This window comes from Orussus abietinus, unplaced genomic scaffold (genome assembly GCF_000612105.2).
Source record: "Orussus abietinus isolate OABI.00-Male unplaced genomic scaffold, Oabi_2.0 scaffold650, whole genome shotgun sequence".
NCBI classification, from domain to species: Eukaryota; Metazoa; Arthropoda; class Insecta; order Hymenoptera; family Orussidae; genus Orussus; species Orussus abietinus.
In genome coordinates this window covers 1-19,835 of record NW_019394799.1, presented here as the reverse complement: position 1 = coordinate 19,835, position 19,835 = coordinate 1, and the positions used below count along the sequence as shown (strand labels likewise).

General features: G+C 40.2%; 4 protein-coding genes across 10 annotated transcripts; 1 reads left to right on the top strand and 3 right to left on the bottom strand.

The window, feature by feature from the left end:
- Nucleotides 1-89: 89 nt before the first annotated feature.
- On the top strand, nucleotides 90-8,457 carry LOC105701544 (serine-rich adhesin for platelets). Of its 5 annotated transcripts, none has more exons than XM_023433295.1 (12): nucleotides 90-218; nucleotides 733-903; nucleotides 969-1,096; nucleotides 1,197-1,347; nucleotides 1,418-1,603; nucleotides 1,676-1,881; nucleotides 1,945-2,249; nucleotides 2,329-3,002; nucleotides 3,088-3,156; nucleotides 3,242-7,630; nucleotides 7,688-7,746; nucleotides 7,828-8,457. In XM_023433295.1, exons 1-12 carry the CDS (start codon nucleotides 176-178, stop codon nucleotides 7,918-7,920), a joined length of 6,474 nt encoding a protein of 2,157 aa, XP_023289063.1. In that variant the 5' UTR covers nucleotides 90-175; the 3' UTR covers nucleotides 7,921-8,457. The 5 variants fall into 5 exon arrangements, with proteins under 5 accessions (XP_023289063.1, XP_012283792.1, XP_012283794.1 ...); XM_012428369.1 differs by having other exon boundaries at nucleotides 963-1,096; nucleotides 1,679-1,881; XM_012428371.1 differs by having other exon boundaries at nucleotides 963-1,096; nucleotides 2,347-3,002.
- A 347-nt stretch (nucleotides 8,458-8,804) lies between these two features.
- Nucleotides 8,805-9,929, bottom strand: LOC105701545 (activated RNA polymerase II transcriptional coactivator p15). Of its 2 annotated transcripts, none has more exons than XM_012428372.2 (4): nucleotides 9,782-9,929; nucleotides 9,453-9,573; nucleotides 9,153-9,375; nucleotides 8,805-9,059 (listed from the first exon to the last, which is right to left on the bottom strand). In XM_012428372.2, exons 2-4 carry the CDS (start codon nucleotides 9,513-9,515, stop codon nucleotides 8,977-8,979), a joined length of 369 nt encoding a protein of 122 aa, XP_012283795.1. In that variant the 5' UTR covers nucleotides 9,516-9,573; nucleotides 9,782-9,929; the 3' UTR covers nucleotides 8,805-8,976. The 2 variants fall into 2 exon arrangements, with proteins under 2 accessions (XP_012283795.1, XP_012283796.1); XM_012428373.2 differs by lacking the exon at nucleotides 9,782-9,929 and adding an exon at nucleotides 9,673-9,728.
- A 194-nt stretch (nucleotides 9,930-10,123) lies between these two features.
- Nucleotides 10,124-15,519, bottom strand: LOC105701559 (transmembrane protein 181). Its single transcript, XM_012428397.2, has 13 exons — nucleotides 15,395-15,519; nucleotides 14,995-15,173; nucleotides 14,816-14,919; nucleotides 14,540-14,689; nucleotides 14,331-14,433; nucleotides 14,100-14,253; nucleotides 13,926-14,006; nucleotides 13,732-13,831; nucleotides 13,519-13,646; nucleotides 13,310-13,459; nucleotides 11,546-11,648; nucleotides 11,240-11,470; nucleotides 10,124-11,174 (listed from the first exon to the last, which is right to left on the bottom strand). Exons 2-13 carry the CDS (start codon nucleotides 15,150-15,152, stop codon nucleotides 11,041-11,043), a joined length of 1,596 nt encoding a protein of 531 aa, XP_012283820.1. The 5' UTR covers nucleotides 15,153-15,173; nucleotides 15,395-15,519; the 3' UTR covers nucleotides 10,124-11,040.
- Nucleotides 15,437-18,420, bottom strand: LOC105701557 (pre-mRNA-processing factor 17). Of its 2 annotated transcripts, XR_002762277.1 has the most exons (9): nucleotides 18,099-18,420; nucleotides 17,807-18,023; nucleotides 17,412-17,738; nucleotides 17,108-17,322; nucleotides 16,769-17,032; nucleotides 16,542-16,675; nucleotides 16,240-16,461; nucleotides 15,916-16,145; nucleotides 15,437-15,533 (listed from the first exon to the last, which is right to left on the bottom strand). XR_002762277.1 is itself a non-coding variant. In XM_012428396.1 (8 exons), the coding sequence occupies exons 1-8, from the start codon at nucleotides 18,297-18,299 to the stop codon at nucleotides 15,968-15,970; spliced, it is 1,758 nt and encodes a 585-aa protein (XP_012283819.1). In that variant the 5' UTR covers nucleotides 18,300-18,420; the 3' UTR covers nucleotides 15,852-15,967. The 2 variants fall into 2 exon arrangements, 1 of the variants encoding a protein (XP_012283819.1); XM_012428396.1 differs by lacking the exon at nucleotides 15,437-15,533 and having other exon boundaries at nucleotides 15,852-16,145.
- Between the last annotated feature and the right edge of the window lie 1,415 nt (nucleotides 18,421-19,835).

The following is a 19,835-nucleotide window of genomic DNA, read 5'->3' as shown; positions in this document are numbered from 1 at the left end:
AAAATATGCAAGAGGGCAGCACGAATCGCAATCCTGTGATGACTGCGAGCACTCTTCGAGGTTATCGTCGCATCGGATGGCGCCGAGTCTTTTTTAAAACGCTATAAATATTATGGATAATGTGGGAAATTTAAGATTTCCACGATAATTGCGCGGATTCTTCTCGCTGGCTGGTATGGAGTCATTGCTTCCCTCGGAAATCGCACGATTGGTTCTAGGTAAGGGTCCGAGCGAAACTTCGCGTAATGCCTTAACCTCTTTTTATGGCGGGAATGTCAACAGCTTCGCAGCGTCGTGCAGTTTGTTTCTATTTTGTTTATGTCTAGGTTGCTTTACTCCTCTAATTTTTCAGTCCAGGATTTGTTATTTAAGTTGTTTGTTGTATCGCCGATGAGTTACACTTAGCGAATCGACAATGGAAGATTTCTTTTGTCTAATTCCTTGACAGTATTAGGAATTATTTAGCATTATTGAGATATATATATAAATCGACTTATGTCTCAACTAGCGTATATGATCTTAAGCTTTCGCTTGTTTAAATAACAACGTTCCAATTTATTCAATAGAAAATAATATAAGAGATGAATATAAATTGTAACGGAATCATGTATATATTTATTTACTTTCCGTTTTGTTGTCTTTCCTTTCTTATACATTAATTTTATCTTGAACATTCACTCACCCATTTCTGAGGTTTACTGTGATTAATAAAGATCTTGTTTTAAATCCTAGGGTACCTTGAAGATCAAAAATGCAACGAGGCTGCAAAGTCGTTTTTAGAGATGTGTCCACACTTACAAGAATGTCGTACGGTCGCTTCGAGCGGCCGGCGATTCAGTACTCGTGTTCACGGCTTAGCCCTTGTAGATATTCTCGAGAAATTTTCTACAGCCAGTACAATGAGTAAGTTTCTAATTGGACCGTAGATGTTTTTATTTTTAGTAACTCGCCATTATTCACAGTTCAAGAAAGATTGAATAAGGTCGCTGATTCCGAGCAAATTAAACACAACGGAGATTTGTTGGAACAGCTGAAATTTCTGATGGAAGAATCTCGAGGACAACGTTTTGTCGTAAACATTAATGTGCCTTCTCAAGTAATTTCTATTTTTGTAATAGCTTTGAGGAAATGGCTTTTAATTAGTGTCAATCGATATAATTTACATGTAAGGTAAAACTTGCCTACCCTGTTCTCAGAATAGTTCTCATGTATCCGGAGGGTCACCAATTATTTCCAGTAGTATACGCAAAAGACATCATAGTGGCAGTGACCGTGAACGCTGTAAGCGAGGCACAAAGACGCTACCTAAGCCAATTGAAAAGCAATCCGAACCAGTTTCTACTCAGTGTAAGCATCATAGGAATATCAGACTTAGCATAATTATCATTTGACTACAAAAATATTTACAACACTTTAGACACTTGTGATACGATCGAAGCAACGCCCTTGGAAAGCTTGCCAGGAAATTCAGGGATGACTAGTCAAGAAAAGCAACTTGGATTTCAGTCGGAAGGTGTAATTCAAAATTGTTGCTCTTCAACAGAAAATGACAATGTCGATAAGTATTCGGTGGCTACAATGCCAACAACCACAGACGACACAGGTAGTAAGATGAACTTAAGTAAATAACAACTGATATTCTGTTTAAAAAAAAAAATTATATATGATAAATCAGTAGGTGGAGTAACGGAAATACATAGTAATGATTCAACTGGACTTCAGAATAAAGCGAATGAACCAACAAAACAGGCTGGAAGGTGTATTGCTACCAGCACAGAAGAATTATTAAATTATACTACCACGGAAGTTCAAACTACGCCTCCTTATGAAGTCCCAGAATCTGAATCGGAAACGAATGATGAACCCATCGAGAATCTTAGTGTGAGTTACAAAATTGACTAGACACTCTAGAGAACATCTCAATAATTTACGACATATTTTCAGTTATTAACAAAAGAGTTGTTAAATCGAACCGAGCTGCAAGAGCGGATTGCAGACAATATAAATAAAGCAATACTCCCCGTAGAGTCCTCCAATAAAGATGAAAGCCTTTCAGAGGCTACGGGAGGTGAGTTCAACACTTCTATCATGAAGGAATTGAACAGTGCCATTAAGTCGATAGTTGCGGCAACTGAGACCGATCCTGTATTCGAACAATTCCTCGATGAAATAATTGGTCCAAACGGAGACACTGATTCGAGTCCAGACGAAGACATCGATGGGAAGCAAAATTCAGAATGCTCTCCGGGGTACGTTAGCCATATCTAATTAAAATTGACGTAAAATAATCAGAACCAACGATTAGTAATTATATATGATGGTTAACAGGCAGAGAATTAATTACAGAATACACGGAGAGCAGTCAGACGAGGCTGAAGCGGAAGCTCAAGTACAAAAATCTGTACAACCACTGGCAACCATAAGTGGAACAGGTACCTCTGAAATACCATTGAAGCATAGGCTGCGTAGCTCATCTCGACAACAAAATGGTAAACCTGAGGATGACGTGGAGAAACAAAAGGAAAAGGAACCGGAACACGATGCCCTAGCTGTTCAGAATGCTGCAGCAATTTTGAGTATTATAAATGCTAACTTCAACGAGGCTAAACCTGTAGAAGATAAGACGAGTATTGAACCACCGAATGATTTGGCAAAAGTACCTGATGTGGTTCAAATAGTAGACTCGCAGACTGTGAATAAGGTGGAAGCACAAAATGTCAGGTGTACGGAAGTTTTGAAACCGGTTATTTCGTTGGAACCTATTTTAGAAAATCAGAAGGAAACCATTGAAACAAGTAAGGATTGTGTGGCACCTAAAATAACTAGGAAATATCCTATTAAAAAACAAAAGACTTCAAGATCTAAGAGAGAACCTTCGACTACCAGAAAGGCAAAGTCCAACCCGAAACAGTTGATCTCTGAAGAAGAAATGATGACAATGCCTACATTAATTGTTTGCTCGAAGGAAGAGATTAGTTCCATTTTTAGTGTAAACTCTACTTGTAGGTAGACAGTCTAATGAAATTGTTTTTATTCCTAACAGACTCTTTGCACTCATATAATAACAAAAGTTTTCAAACATTTCAGATCAATCGAGAACAATCGAAACTGGTTCTACCGTGTCGACATCTCGCTTTATACCAATTGCTCCTAAAGGTAATATACATATTTTTCGCACGTGTTAAAGGTACAGAAAATGCAATACATTTAGGAATATTTAATAACATATTGATATTTTCAGGTACCTGCCCTCCGCCAGACACAATTTATCTGAAGACTATGAACACTGTCCGGAGGAAAAAGGTATCTCAGGGACCTGTGAAACCAGTACCTACGCAGGTGGAAAAATTAAATCTGGAGACGTTGCAAGAGTTAGTGAAGAATAATCAAACCATTATACCAGTGCCGATACCAAGGAACGACCTGATACCACAAATCAAAAGTCAACCTCCAACTAATATAGGTATCCAGGAACCAGTTGCTGGGACTTCTTCGAATTCTACCGAGGGCGTTAAAAATTGCCTCGAGTCAATCACCCTTTATGGTCAAGAGAATAGTGACACTACGATGCTCCAACCTGCGAACATGCCTATGATCAATCTCGATGAGCCCATCAGTCTTTCCGGGACAGGTTTCTCTCCGTTTCTGAAATTTCACAACAGTAATCCCAGCATTCAGGATCTGAATCCTACTGTCCAAGATTTGCCACAAGAGGCGGATCACGAATCGTTATCTCAGATCTTAACAGTCGATGCAGACAATCAGGTCGAAGCAGCATCGACCAGCAACAAAGATCCCACTACCAAGCGCACACCTAAATCTCTGATGAAAAGTCGATCGAAGAATCATAGATTGAGTCTGTCAACACCTCGAAGACGCAGTAGTCACGTAAGGGCGTTGGATTTCAATACGCCATCGAAAATCAGTTCAGTACGCAAGATCAATGAAAGTGCTCAGTTCTCTTCGAAGCCATCGGCTCGCTCCAAATCGGTGTGTCGAACAACTCTATTCAAGTCTCCTCCGTTTTCAAATACAAGTGTAAATGCGCCGAAAGTAAAAACTCCCTTGAAAATTTGTAGACCGTGTAAAGTGCCCATTGCAACCCGAAGTCCAGCGCCGAAGCTCATCGGTGGCTGGGAAAGGTACACCGGAGTTGGAATGATTTTGGGTAGTCCGCCTTCGCAGTCCCCGGAAAAGGTGCAATCATCGTCCGAAAAACCTCTGGCCCGTTGCTGGGACGCCGACCTGAGGAAGTCGATAATTCCACAGGAGGAAGAGAAACCTTTAAGAAAATGCAAAGGCAAGAGAAAAAACGCGAGCAAGGTTAAGAAGAGCTCCGATGATGGACCTAAAAATATAGAAACCCCGATGAAAGATGGACCGAAGAAGAGTGTCGAGATGGAGAGTCAAGTGTCGAGTGAAAATATGAAAAAGCCTTCCTTGGAGAAAGAAGATACGGTGGATTTACAGAATTGTGAAAAGGAGATTAATAAAATAGGCGAGAAGAAAGGTGTTAATGTTTCATCTGTTGATAAGACGGTCGATCCATCGGTTATTGTGGACTCGTGTCAAACTGGTGATCCCAAGATTAAGCATATTGACGAAAAGACAGAGAAGAAGGTGGTCAAAAAGTATGCACAGTTGAAAACTTTGGCAACTAACATATCCAAGTCGGGTCAAAAGGATACAGTGGATTCGTTTAGTGTCGACAGTGGTGCGCTACAAGACTTGGTAATTCCAAAAATAACATTGGAAGCCACTCAACAGAGTTTGCCATTGCCTCACATGATGGATCTAGAAACTCCCAGGAAAACAGAAAATTCATTGGGTATTCCACCTACACCGAGAGTCATCAGTCCCAGTAGCAATACCATCACTCCATTTATTAAGCTCGGTGAGGACTCCGTAATGGTCTGCAATTTCATGAACACGCCGGAGTTCCCTCCAACACCTTCCATAGCACTGACGCCGAAAGTAGGAGAGAACACCGCAGATGTCAACGAGAAAGGAAACATGTGTTCTTCCTATTATCAACCGCAGGATGCTGACAAAGCGAAGGAAGATCAGAGCGTAGTGCAGACTAATTCACAGAAGGAAAGTACGAAGAAATCGCAGATCTCCACCACCTGGACAGAAGTATGCGTAACAAATCTCAAGATTGACAGTGTCAACAATGTTCGAACCGGTACAATTAACAAGAAATTAGAAATCACTCAGTTTGAAGTGATCAAAGAGAACTTGCCGAGGGAAGAGGCTGTGAAAGAACTAAAGATCTCTCGAAGTTCCAATAATTCGATGGAGATTCAGTCTCAACCAGTGGACGAAACTCAACAAGTGGAAACGTCACCTACTGAAAAATCAACAAAGGGGAAAAATGAGTCCTCAGAAGCAAACAACAGTGATGACAGTTTATCCCACAGTGACAACGAATCTAGTGACAGTAATAGTGACAGTAGTTCATCTTCCGACTCGAGTTCCTCTTCCTCCTCATCTTCTACAAGTAGCTCCAGTATAACGAGCCCCTCGACACCATTTTCATTAACAAAAAAATCTGTGAACAAGATCTACACAGATACGAGCAATGATTCAGCTCAGAAAATTACTTCGGATGTAAAGAATGTGGTGGTCGATGAAGGTGTGCCAGAAAACGTGCCTGAACCGTTTCCAGAGGAGCCAAAGAAAATTCAAGAACAGATTACAGCAGATGTGTATCAAACTCAGAACGAAGTGTCTCCTACAAAAGTATTTAGTGTGACGGAGACCAATGTACCTACCGATGCTCCAGTAAATGAAACACCAGCAAAGGATGAAACTCTTCTGGCCGAAGCGGACATATCGGAAACACCCAGTGGGTCTAAGAGTGGCATCGAGAACCTCACTAATTTATCTTCAAAGATTTCTGCTTTCATTAACTCGGAAGACGAGAAGACATCGAAGCTCAGTCGTATGCCCAGTAAAGTAGTGGGAAAAAAACCTGAGCTCCCTAAAGTAATCAGTGTACAACGTGTATTACCGGAAGTGACAATTACTTTAAAACCAAAACCTGCAACCGATCATACTGGACTTGCACATCCTGACACCGCTTCGGTTGAGCAATCAAAAATAACTATGGACGCCAAACTCTGCATGGAACTTGAAGAGAAACGTCAACGTCTAATGGCTAAGTTTAAGTCAGAAGGAACTAATGTGGCACCTACGAAGTCTCGTATTAAACGAATAACATTGATTGACAAAAATAGAGAGAAGAAAATAAAGGAGGTACGTAACGTGGAGAAAAGTAATGCTAAGCAATCCAAAGCAGATGCCCTTCCTAATCATAAATCTGTAAAGAAATCTAATAGTTCTGCCAAGCTTGCGGAATATGTCGAAACAATATCTGAAGCTCCAATGAGTGACCATGACATAGACAAGAAAAGTGAAGACTTGGCAATCGATGTTACAAAGAAAATGCAAGGAAAGCAGTCCAAGTTAACGCAGGAAAATATTACAAATAGAGACAATAAAGGAGAAAAATCCAAGCACGACAGAGTGTTACAGATTGTAAACTCTGAAGATGCGATGGAGAAGACACAGAGGGAGGTTAAGAAAGGGTCAAAAAATTCAGTTACCATAAGCACTTTGAAGGATACAGCAGAGCTCGACCATTCAATGGCAGAAAAGAAGAAAAACGTAGAGAATAATCTGAAAACTGACGAGGGAGAGAAAATTAAAAGTAAGAGTAAGAATGTTAAAGGTGAAAAGGCCAAAGATGTAGATGTTAAAAGGCCAGTGATAAAGGACATGAAAAAGGCAAAGCTTTCGGATGAATATCTCGTTGCACATGATAAAGAAGATAAACCACTTTTAGAGCTGCAAGGCGAAGAAAAAACTTGGACCGCGAAGGAACACATAAGTGACAATGTGAAGATTTCCTTGAAGTCTAAAGTGGATCAGGTGAAGCGAGATCTGTTTAGTGATGAGGAAAATGAACAAAGAACAACTCGATCGAAGACTCGACAGATAGATGCTCAGAAGACAGAAGATGCTGAGGCAGAAAATATTACTTCGACAGATGTTGTACTCGAGGAGTGTTTAAATAATTCCAATAAGGAGTTACCGTGTGTCTTGGAGTGCTTACACTTGGTTCCTACGAACAAAAGTGAAAACTATGAAGAGGATGCAGTGAGTGATGTAGAGTCTGAACCGTCGAATTCTGTCGAGTATCACTTTGTCTACGACGAGTCAGCACCTGTCAAGAAAAGGAAACCAAAATACAGCAGCACGGATCTAGAAATTGAGGTGACAGTTGTGGATGACAACTTTAAGGCATTAGTCAAGATGCTAAAAGCCACCGCTTATGAAGAATTGTTCAACATTTCCCCAAAACCCAGAAGAAGAATTGTGGCAAAGAAAACAGTGGTCAAAAAACCTATAAAATCGAAGTGTGGAGTGGTTACTTTAAGCAATTCTACAAAGCTGTACAAACGTGTAGATATTGTTCCACTAGCTACGTCGTCACCGGTGTTTAAGGAGAAGCAAGGAATCGATGACGGAGCTGGTAAAATCCTCATGAAAACTAAACCGCCAATTGTCAGGCATAATGATGTTAAGGAGAAGAAGTCAACCGATCCCAGTAGCGATCGAGAAAAAGGTAGGAAATATTTTAATATTCCGAGTTTCACGTTCACTTATAAGCTTCAAATTTCAGATGAAATTAGCAAAAAACCTTGCAAGAGAAAAATGTCTGAAACGACGGATGCTGAACAGGTTAGTTGTCTTAAACGGTCTTTATTTGAGGTTATCTGATTATCTATTAATTTATAATTAAATCTATACTTTGATTTCTAGGCCGAAAAGAAAGTGCGAACGACGGATCCAAAAGTACTATTAAGTAACGTCGACCTGGACCGGTTTCTAACCTCTGTTCATGGTCCGGCATAACTTTGGCAAAAGTGTACCTTTCGACACTGTTAAAGGACACAAATTCTGCATGTGTATATATATTGTTTTCTAATAGGGTAAGATGCTGAGCATTGTTTCAATTTATACATAGCATCGCTGTAAAGTAGTGATTTTTTTATCAGCAGATTTTGTTGAACCTTCAGGAGAATATAGTATTATAGCGTTCTATAGAGGAAAGATTCTTAAGTCATCAACCTTCTACAAAAAGCTTTCATCCATAAAATTAACAAAGTGTGGCACCTTTACTTTCGAAACGATTTCCAAAAATTCTAATTACTAAGTTTCAACTAAAATTTGTGTACCGTTACCTTTGCTTGTCAGTAAGGGGTTATTTTTCATTCGTTTTAATTGCATAAATTATTGGAGATTATTTTTAATACCTTCTAACTTGTTCAACAAGATCACCAAGGTCTGTACATAAACTTTACGACACAGGAATCATTGACATTTGTGTACAGTGTATACTGTAAGAAGCAATAATTACGTATGAGATCTTTAAATGTACAGTTGCTCGAATGAACTGACTTATAGTCACTCTTTGATAATAATTATTGCCTTGATGAGTAAGGGGCTTGAGGAGTTGAGGAGTAAGGGCCCAATCGTTGTAGTCTACCTACTTTGTAAATAATGTAAAATATTGTGCAGCATTGTAGCATATTTAATATTAAGACTGGTTTACAAGTGACTGTCCTAAGTTCAAGAACTTTGAATAGAACAATGTGATAAAGATCCGTGAATGTATACATTATGGAGCCAAAAACTAATTGTTTCCGAGTTCAACATTAGAAACATTAGACAGAGAGTGTCAAAAATGGAAATAAAACATTTATACTATTTATTTATTCCTAACAAAATAAAAACCATTAAACGGTGGGCAGTGCCTCACTTTATTTTGCATATTACACACAGTTGAATGTACTCACATTGAATAAAAAATGTACAAACGTAATACGTAAATTACACTGTTACATTATTACAAGAACATGTACACCCATCTAATACAAGGTTTTCATGATGATTTTCTCTTTTTGAGTACTAGCCTCTCAATTTTGCTTCCTTATCAACCTCTTCTACCACCGACATGAACTTGCGCCATTGTGCCATGTTAAGACAAATACCTGTGATTAAATAAATATAATTGCTTTACCAAATCATGTGAATACACCAACCAATTCAACTTGATATATATGTAATTTGCATGTTGCGCTTACCTTTCTTTCCAGGTTTCAGATCTCCTTCCTTATCAAAATACATTTCTCTAATGTCTACATAGAGCTTTCCTTTGAATTCTCGAACCATGACTTGACGATTATTTCCAAGATCCCAAATGGGTTCTTCATTGCTCTTTTCTTCCTTCTTCGGTTTCTTACTAGGCGCAGGCTTTTCTTCGTGCTCTTCGCTCTTCCTCTTTTTCTGCTTTTTTACCTTCTTATCCTTGATTAAATATTTAAAATTACGTTATCCAGATTCTTTTCTCTTTTTTCTTCAAAATACTAAAGTACGGCAGTTACCTCGCTTTCGCTATCACTGCCACTAGTACTGCTACTTGATACATATTCCTTAGACTTTGGCATAGTTGTATCTTAGTAGGTTTCAAAATAAAACGATATGACTTCCACGCAGAACTGGCATCTGAAATAAAATCACATGGCATATAGCTAACTTCTACATGTAATGTTTCCGAATAATGTTTCAAATATGTCTAGAAAAAAAATATAAACATAACGTGACCTTCAAAGATCGCTTGCTATAATTATAATTAAATAGCTGGAGCAAACGATCATAACCTCAAATGATCGCGCGGTACTACTAGTATTATCGGATTAAGTACCATACGTACACGTTCTCTCTCAGATTCTTCCGTCAGATATAAGCGCGAGTCTTAACAATTCCTTTTAACTATCAATATGACTTAACATCAACGAATATAGAAATTTTACTTAATTCCAACGGTACCCCATACGTAAAGGACGATACAAGAGTATACCATTTGACAATACTGTTACATGATTCGTCAACGGTTCTTCAAGAGCACAGGTGATTCGTTGGATCTAACGGAAATCAATGTACGATTGGTCAAATGTTTTTAGAGCTTATGATTTTCCCGCCCAAAATTCTGCTATTTAAGAAATCAAGGGAATTTGAAATAGTCACATTTTATTAAGTCACGTTATATTTACATTTCATTTGAGTAATGTTTCACACGTTTGCGGTAACTCCTGCGAATAAGAATATAAAGAACAGTCCACATTTGCTGGTTTAACCAGGGTACTCCGTTATATAAATTTCATTTTTTTCTTTCATTATCGATGGCTATGCTTGGTACTTTAATATTTAACGAAGTTGACTCCATGTAATAAAATTAAAAAATACAGATTATAGTTCCACACGTGTCATACGTATTGTGTAACAGATATTATCACCCAACGTATTAACACCGTTCTTTCCTTTAATTGCTAGAAAAAGGTCTACCAAAATTCTGTAATTTGAGCGCCATTTCCCGACGTCGATAAATAAGTACGCCATAAATTAATATGAAAAGGAACACTCAGTTAAAATATTCCTTGGGAGTCTTGATATGTCTAAATCCCAAGTACAATTTATTAAAAAAGTTACTTATTCACGTAGATACTACTCCTTGAAAATCTGAACGGATTCGAAGATCGAATTGCACTCCTAAATACCAGAAAAGAATCCGTCAGAAACGAGACATTGTACACACTTAATCCTTGAACAGAATATTTACACATACCTTAAGAACTACCTGCTTCGCAGCGATCCATGAAATATTTATAAACCTCGCCCACGTCATTTCATAAAAACGTTATTTGCCACTTTGCTACAAGGGTCATCTTTCAAATTGAGTGCGAAACCTATACACCGCTATTGTTTAATAGTTGAACACTATTCAGTGTTGCATATAGTACAGTGCGCACCTCCATTACCATAAATATGGTATCATTTAAACAAGACCTGGACTAGATCTTACCCAGATCCAGTCTTGTCGTAATTAAATTTTCAACAAAATTGAAAACTGATTCATCGTTGGGAGTCAGCATTGCTCGAACCAATCGGTGAGACTAGAAGGCTACGGAGTTCTCAATCGCTGTCATCTGTGTTTCTTGGTGCACGAGTTAAAGGCCGCCGACTGTCCTCGTCCGATCCATAGATTACCTCCTCGTCCGAATCATTGATCATTGAAAAAGTAGGGTTATCCTTTGTTATCGAGGAGTCTGTAAAATTGTATAATAAATTACACCGTTTGCACCCCATAACCTCAATTACACCGATTACTCACGTTGGCCGTAAACTTGTTCGACAGCAGGTGCATAAACATAAGCCATGGTGAACAGATAAAAATTAAGAATACCATAAAGGGCCATGAACTGTGCCGAAGTACGATAATAAGTTGAAAGACGGGAAGCGAAGCTGTCTTCGAGAACTCCAGCACCGAACTTCCTTGCAGTGACCAGAGAGCATACCCCGGCAACTATTGCAGCGAGCAAAGTTAAAAACCGCAACCTCAGATCTGTAAAAAATAATTTGATTCTCCCATGACGACGTCATTCGAGATACAAAATCTAATTTACACAAACTGATTTACCAAAATAAGGCATGGACCTCAGCTCACTGTACGCTCTCAGTATTAGCAGCAAAAGATATGCGATGTAGATGCCACCCACCGTGAAGAAGAACACTTTGAATCCCTAAAAATGAAAAATAAACCACTATTAGATTTTCCTCTAACTCGTTTATCCCTTAACTTTTCAGTAGTCTAAAATCCTAAAGAATAAAAAACATTCACACAGAACATATCAACACCTACAATGGAGAGCTAAGAAACGTCAGCGATTCTCAGGTTACACATTCCGGTAAAAACACTCAATGATATCACGTTCCCATTAAGATGGGTTTCACATTTGCTTTGGCAGATGAAATCGAGCCCATTCACGTCGGCTTTCCCGGCATCGACCTCGTCGAGTGCAAATGCAGTCTCATTTTTCCTCTTCAGCAAGATTCAATTTCTGCTGGACTTTCGATTGATCGACAGAGGAGACAAACCGGTCGTAAAGTATCGGCTTCGCGCCATTTCTACCGGTTTTAATTGCAGTACACCGCAGAATACTATGAAACGAATGCAGGTGCAATGGACCCTGCATCGGAGTCGAAGGTGGAGACCACGAGGTTGTCACTCAGTGTTCACAGATCATCACACAGTGCAGGAACGTTAACATCATCTCCAGCTGCACATCTTCCCTTGATATGAGGTCCTTCGGTGAGTGCATACATTCCCACCCGTCGACAAATTATTATTAACACGGACTGCATTGTACAAAATTTCAGCAATTATCATCTTCGTCCTCGGTGCACCTTTGAATGGCTCCAGTTTTCATTCCATCGAGTACCCATCTCACATCCACGCGGATTCCGCAGTATTCAGTAGATTTAAGCCCCAAAGACTGCACTGCAAGGTTGAATTATCGCACAGCAATCCGTTCGGTGATTGGGAAGCATCATCATGCGATGATGAGACTTCCATTAATTCCCTCGAACATAAATGTGCCGATCAGCACGTGGGAGTGGTCAGAATCAAGAACGCCGGTCCGATGATTGGCCATCACAGGTTTGAATTCCAGGATGCAGGTCCTTGCCCGGTGCATCCTTACTCAAAGGACACGATTTTTCTACCTCACCCCCATAATTGCAGCTTGGTAAGATAAAGAGTAATGTCAATTCCTTGACATGATAATCATGTGTCTCATTTTCCAGTTTTATAAATGCGACTGGGGCTCGGCGATCCTGTTCGAGTGCCCCACAGGGCTGCACTTCAATCCTGCGCTGAGTATCTGCAATTGGCCTTGGAAGGCGAATTGCGACGACTCCTGGATCGGCTGTCCACGACCGGAACCTCGTTGTCCACTCCATTACACGCGACAGACCCAATTCTTGCCGCATCCTCGTCTCTGCGATCGATTTTATCAGTGCGATTGGGGTCTGCCGATTTTACAGAAGTGCCCAACTGGACTTTACTTCAACTCTCGACTCAAACTTTGCGACTGGCCGTACAACTCGGAGTGTCAAGTCTGCTAATGGTTCTTCTGTTACGTAGTCTTCGAAACGACGCAAGGCTGCTTCATGTAGAGTGATTAAAAGAGACGAACACGTTGAAGTACTTGAAGAGGTACGTTTAAGTACTTTAGGCGTGATACTGTCGGATTGCTGCAGTTATTGTCATAGATTGTTGTAAGGTATCGCTGAGGTTTCTTCCTCTCTACCGTTGTTACTTTTGTTAATAATGTTATTATTACGTTTGTAATTTTTTAATCCAAATAAACGCGTCGTACGAGTTAATTAAAGTGAAACTCACGTAATAGTTGGATGTGTCGAGGACGTAGTTGTAAGTGGGATCCTCCAATTCGGTACATCGAAGCCACGTAGCCAAAGTCAACGCAGCTCCCCAGAGCATACCCACGACTAGTAATTTCGGTAGATAAAAGGTGACCAGCCGCCTTTCATTCTAAATGGTACAAGTAAAATTTACAAGTCTAATTAAATTTGAAATTAAAAATCATTTACCTGTCGGAGGCCATGATAGACGCACAACCAGAACATAAGAATTGCACAGAGGAACGTAGTCTGTAAAATAGCATCCAACATTCCTGGCACCCAGGAGTTCACTAAAAACGTCATAGGAAACAATGGATCTGGAAAGAAAGATAAAGTATCTCTTTAGTGATGAAACTTGACGCAGGTACTAAATAATGTCATCAATATGTATTTTAGACTCACTATTGTACAGGATCAGGAGAGGCAAAAGGATAGATATCCATTTCTGCTCGATCGACCAGTCGTGCACTGGATATTTCCTCAGGGAGAGACCGAACCAACACTGCAAAGAAAATAATACATCTCATAACATTAAAGGGGCAGTGAACAATAAAAGTGAGATATTAAATAATAATTCTCTAATTTGTATAAATTACCGTCACCATGAACGTCGCCAGCAGGAAGATAAGCCTGAACCAGATTTCGATTTGCGTGAACGCTGGATTGTAATTCTTGAACTGTCAACGCAGCATGGAAACATGAAAGCATGGGAATTATCGAAGAGCCTTCAAGAGAGCTTTATGAGTTTCTAGGAAGCAGTGCTTACTGACATAGAACGTCAGGTTCCTGATATAATATCGTTGATGGAAACTTTCGAGACCATGAAAGTGAACCGTAATTATGTAGTTGGTATATTCAAGATAACCTAGATGGACCACCATGAATTCTTCGCAGGACTGTCTTTCACATTTTAAATGTCGCGTCCTGAAATCAATAACCATAATATACTCCTTCAAGTTTCAGATAAAATCGTAATGATTGTCCCATATTTATGCTCTCACCTGTTATGTCCAACTTCTGGAGCCAAAACAGCAATTAGCTTACGATCAGGATCGATACCGTCTATGGAGACACTGACTTGGAAACTCTTGTCATATCTCTCGTCTAAATGAACATTTGTAAATTATTATCAAATCTGATTCAACATTTTTTAACTGAATAAGCAGTGGTACCTCCTTTCCTTAAATGTGTCTCGGTTTAATTAACATACCATCGTTATTTGATGTGGACAATTTAGCGATGACCCATAATTGCTGACTATATATCGAAAGTGCAGGTGTCTTCATTATGAAAGGCCCAGTTGCCATTTCGCTGCCGTTCAGGTGAGCTCGCTGTTCAGTAGTCGAGGTGATCGGTGGACCTGCATTCAAAATTACTGTATTTTTACATCCCATCAAGGTATTAAAAATAGTCTAAAATTAAGGGTTAGAAAGTATTCGATAATTATATACAATATTTAAAAAATATACTTTGAAACAATACTTACCGGCAAGTCCAATGAATACTGCCACTCCGAGGAATGCAAAGAATGCCATGAAAGCCATAAGAAATTCCCGTTTATGCATAGAATACAACCGCATCTGAACGGACCTGGTCCGGGAAAAATATAAAGTAAGAAGATTTCATATAGAAAATGTTCATCCGATTTGTAAATAAATAACCCACCTTTCACACCGATCATGATGATAAGCAGGTGCGATGTACTTGTTGAACTCACTGAAAAGATCGCTGAACTGTGAGAGGGCATTTCTAACCCTGAGATTCCATCCAGCGGAAGGAAGATGATAAGAGTACCCTAAACTTGCACCGTCCAGTTTCCCCATGGTTGCTTCTTCTCTTTAACCCTGCCGATGCCAAAAATGCAGAGATTTAGATTGACGCCTAACTAATAACAGCTTTTTTTTCCAGCACATGTCCATTAAATAAATCAGAATGGAATTTTAAGCCCTTCGCAAGATCCACATGCATGGCCACTGCGATTGCTTCATTGCTAATAATCCCAGAAATGCCGATTAAAACCATACAATTCCCACGTCGCACTTTTTAAAAGGAAGATCTTGTTTACCTTCGCCTTAATTGAAACGTTCCAGTGTAACTGATCCCTCACTCAGACGCAACGTTGGAAAAACATCAGCTGATCCCCATCTTATTAGATCTCTAAATTAATTCTTCACACGCTTTGACAGAAGTCGAAAGATGCAAATCTGTAACAGCACGGTAAATGCTCGAAAAATCACGCACTCGACGGAAACATCGGTGCGTGATAACTCGGCAGTGTGTACGTTCTATAGTAAACTACGACGGCGCAGCAGAGCGCCAGTGGAGAATCCCAACACCCCTTATTGATTTTTCTGCACAGTAACGAAAATGGTTTCAAAGGGTCCTTATTAAAATCTTGCATTATGTTCCACATCTCGAGAGATTTACGATTAATATATAACGCATAAACTTGAAAACGAGATTTGTATATTTTATATAAAGTTTAGTAAAAAATATATATCCTTCGTCGATCCACTCCGATGTCTGTACTTAATCGTTTATTTTGTAAAAAAATGGTAATACTAATTCGTTAGTTTTTCTATGTACAGTAAAGTGGGATCAGCCGATGCAGAGGTGTTCCAATAAGTACAATGGAGAATTAATCCCAGTATTTTATTTTTCCATCCCAACCGGCAGTTGCCAGTCTCGAGGGCTCGTGAGGATGCCACAAGACAGCGATGCAGACTCCGTCGTGTGCTTTCCACTTTTTGTACAATTTCGTGGTTTTCCAATCCCATACATAGCATTTACCATCAGCATCTCCAGACACGAGATAGCTAAAAGGAATGTCCAGAATTTGGCGATTAATTGGACAATTCGAAGGCAAAGAAAATGTAATTATTCCTTTCTAAAGTGTCTGGGATTATGTACCTCATATCAGGAGAGAAGTCAAGCCCGCAGGCATAACCAGCAACCATATGTCCTGTGAATGTTTTCTTACGATTCATCTTAAATCTATTGAGAGCTGAGAATATGACGATTTTGTTATCCATGCTCTGACAGGCAAGCCACTTCTGATTAGGTGAGGGTGTAACTGCAGGCATCGAATGCATCGATGGATCAGCGATATATTTCATATCGACTGGAATATCCCTGTTAAAAGATAAGACAAATTATTTGCTGTGCACGTATTAAATAGCATAGGGAATAACAGTAAATATTTAATTATTTACCATTCCCAAACTCGAAGACTCTTATCATCTGAAGTTGTGACAAATCTTCGATTTTCGTCGACAAAAGTAATCGTATTAACAGCACCTAAATGTCTGTCGTACTCTTGCGTTATTTCACCAGATCTGATGTCCCACTGAAACAAAAAATAAGTATGTATGGTAATTCATTAATTTTTTTTATAGTTACTTTAAACTATAAAATATGTAAACTTGGTAACTCTACTCACGCAAATAATTTTCTTGTCACTGGTGCCAGCTACAAAGAGATGTTGCTTATCCGGATCTGGATTAAACTTTGCACAGTAAGGAATCTTCCGACTGGTAAAGCGACTTATACAAGCCCCAGTTTCAGTGTCCCATAATTTTACATATCGATCATAGCCTGCTGAAAGGAACCTTTTACCATCGTTATCGAAGCCAATGTCTCGCACAGCCTGACGATGACCGTAGTAAGTACGTACACATCTTCGATCCTTAAAAACTTCCCACAACTGGGGAAAAAAAATGATTAACCATGCATATAAAATTCAAGTTACCGCGCGTTTTATAAGGTAACTTTAAATTACCTTAACCCTACAATCCATACTACAAGAAAGCAACAAGTGTGCAGTTCGCGGAAACCAGCGAATTTGTGATATACCCTTTGTATGACCTTCCCATGTATGAATCTGGGCTTTGGGGAGAAAACAACGTTCTGGTGGTGATTCGGATCTTAAATTCACCCCAACATCTTGAGGAGCATGAAGAAACGATCGTCCCTGATAATCCATGCTGTCCTTGACTGAAAAAAAAATGTAATACGGTCAACAAATTTTTGTAGAGATATTTATGATTCATTGTTATTTAATATTTAACAAAGAATGCTCTTACTGTGCAATACTGTCTTTTCCTCTACAGGCTTCTCCTCGGTTTGTTTGCCTCTCTTATTTCTTTTTGCTAAAATTTCTTCCAGTTCTGCAGCTTCTTCATCTGTAGGCTTTACAACTCGTTGTTCATCCACGTATCCACCCCAAGGGCCTAAGAATCCTTCGATGTCACCTGGATCGTTATTCCTGTGTCTTTTCCGTTTATCTGCGTCTCTTAATGTTGTATTCTCAAATACAGTTTTTCCTCCCGATTCCTCTGCTGCTTCCTTCGCACCTATTATTGTTTTCCCTTCTTCTGCACTGCCATCAACGGTAGGATCCAGTGCATATCCTATAATAATTATACTATAGAATTTACTAAGTCTACGCTAGTGAACACAAAACTTAACTCATACTAACCATAACTTGCAAATGTCCTTCTTTGATTTTCAAACTGAAATTCACTGATATGAGCTTTTTCTACATAACCAGAAAGCATATTTTTTATCGCTCTCTGTTGCTGTGTTTTAAAAGGATTTTCTGGTCCCACATCGGGTGCAAAAAGCTCTTCGAACTTTGGATTGTGCAATATTTCGCTCACTGTAGAATCAACATGTTTAACGCACAGCTCGGTCCCCTTAAAATAATAGTCACCCCGATAAGTAAATTTACAAAATAGAAAAGTTGTAGTAATTTATGATGCACTTCTTACCGTAGGTACAACTTCAGGTGCAGAGCAGATTTGTAATTTAAGAGATACTACGGGGTTTCCGGGAGCTGGTTCGCTATTAGCAAGCTCATCCTTATTCGATGTCTCCTTCCTAACCTCACTAACTTCCTTCTCTTCAGTTTTTGATTCCTCTCCAGAATCTCCATTTTCATCGCTACTACCATATTCTTTAAGTGCAAGCATTCTTTCCAGCAGTACTTAGCATTGGTCTCCGTAAAAAATAAATTCTTAAATAAATATGCAGTTACTTATCTCTGCTCAGAACGTTTCGTAAACATAACCCCACAAGTCACAGCAGCGTTTAAATTCGTTTACATCGTGCGACACTTCAATGCAGTGTTGCCACCGTCACGATTTAGAAGGTAGGAGAAATCATCAAAAGTGGAACTAGATTCACCAGAGATGAGCAGAGATGAGTTGAGAGACTGCTCACGGGCAGGATAGTGCGATCACATCATGTGCTGCCCTCTGGTTTCGTACGTTAGCTTTCACCGTTTTTTGCCCCCAAGGGCGGCGCAACGAATTTCTGATAGGAGCTCGTGCACTTGCGATGGCGGTACCATCTACCAGTCGCCGTTGGCGCCTCACGTACTCGTGATGGTAATACCATGCGGCAGTTGACGGTGGTGGCTTACCTACGCTTACTAACACTGCTCGCTTTCGATGGTAAGGGAAGAACATTCGTGACACTCCATTTGACTTTATCTACTTATCTACTACTATTAAGTACATTGTTGCCTCAAAGTCGACGTGTGCGGAGCTTTGGGGCACGCGTCGGTGTCGTGTATGGAATTCTCATGCAGCGAATCTGCGTGAGTGCGATCGCTCCTAGAAATCTTCGCGCGTCCCAACCAGCCAAGCGCCAAGCTACGGTAGAGATGTTGAATATATGTGCGTTCGGCGCTACACTCGACGAGTACGCGTGAGAGTCGAATACTGCGCAAAATCCTCCCGAGGCTTACCTAACTGTGGATATAAGCCGAGTCTTTTCGCGTATGATTTTTACATTTCCCTACTAGCGTTATCGAGCGTTTTTCGACAGTTTTCGAGCGTTTCTCGATCATTTTCAGAGCGTTTTCGAGCGTTTTCACGCATTTTCAGAGCGTTTTCGAGCGTTTTCACGCATTTTCAGAGCGTTTTCGAGCGTTTTTACGCATTTTCAGAGCGTTTTCGAGTGTCATCGAGCGTTTTAGACCGTTTTTGAGCGTTACCGAGCGTTTTTCAACCATTTCCGAGTGTGTCTAGAGTGTTTTCACGCGTTTTTGGAGCATTATCGAGCGTTCATCGAGCGTTTTCGAGCATTATCGATTGTTTACGCGCGTTTTTCAAGTGATTTAGAGCCTTATCGAAGGCCGTACAGTGCCGGAGAGTTGCCACAGAGTGCCGGAGAGTGTCAGAGAGTTGCCGCAAAGTGCCGGAGAAGGCCGGAGAGTGTCGAAGAGTTGCCGCAGAGTGCCGGAGAGAGCCGGAGAGGACCGGAGGGGACCGGAGAGTGCCGGACAGTGCCGGAGAGTGCCGGAGAGTGCAAAAGAGTTACCGCATCGTGCCGGAGAGTGCCGCAGAGTGCCGGAGAGTTGCCGCAGAGTGCCGAAGAGTGTCGGAGAGTGCCGCAGAGTGCCGGAGAGTTGCCGCAGAGTGCCGGAGATTGCCGGAGAGTGCAAAAGAGTTGCGGGAGAGTGCCGGAGAGTGTCGGAGATTTGCCGCAGAGTGCCGGAGAGG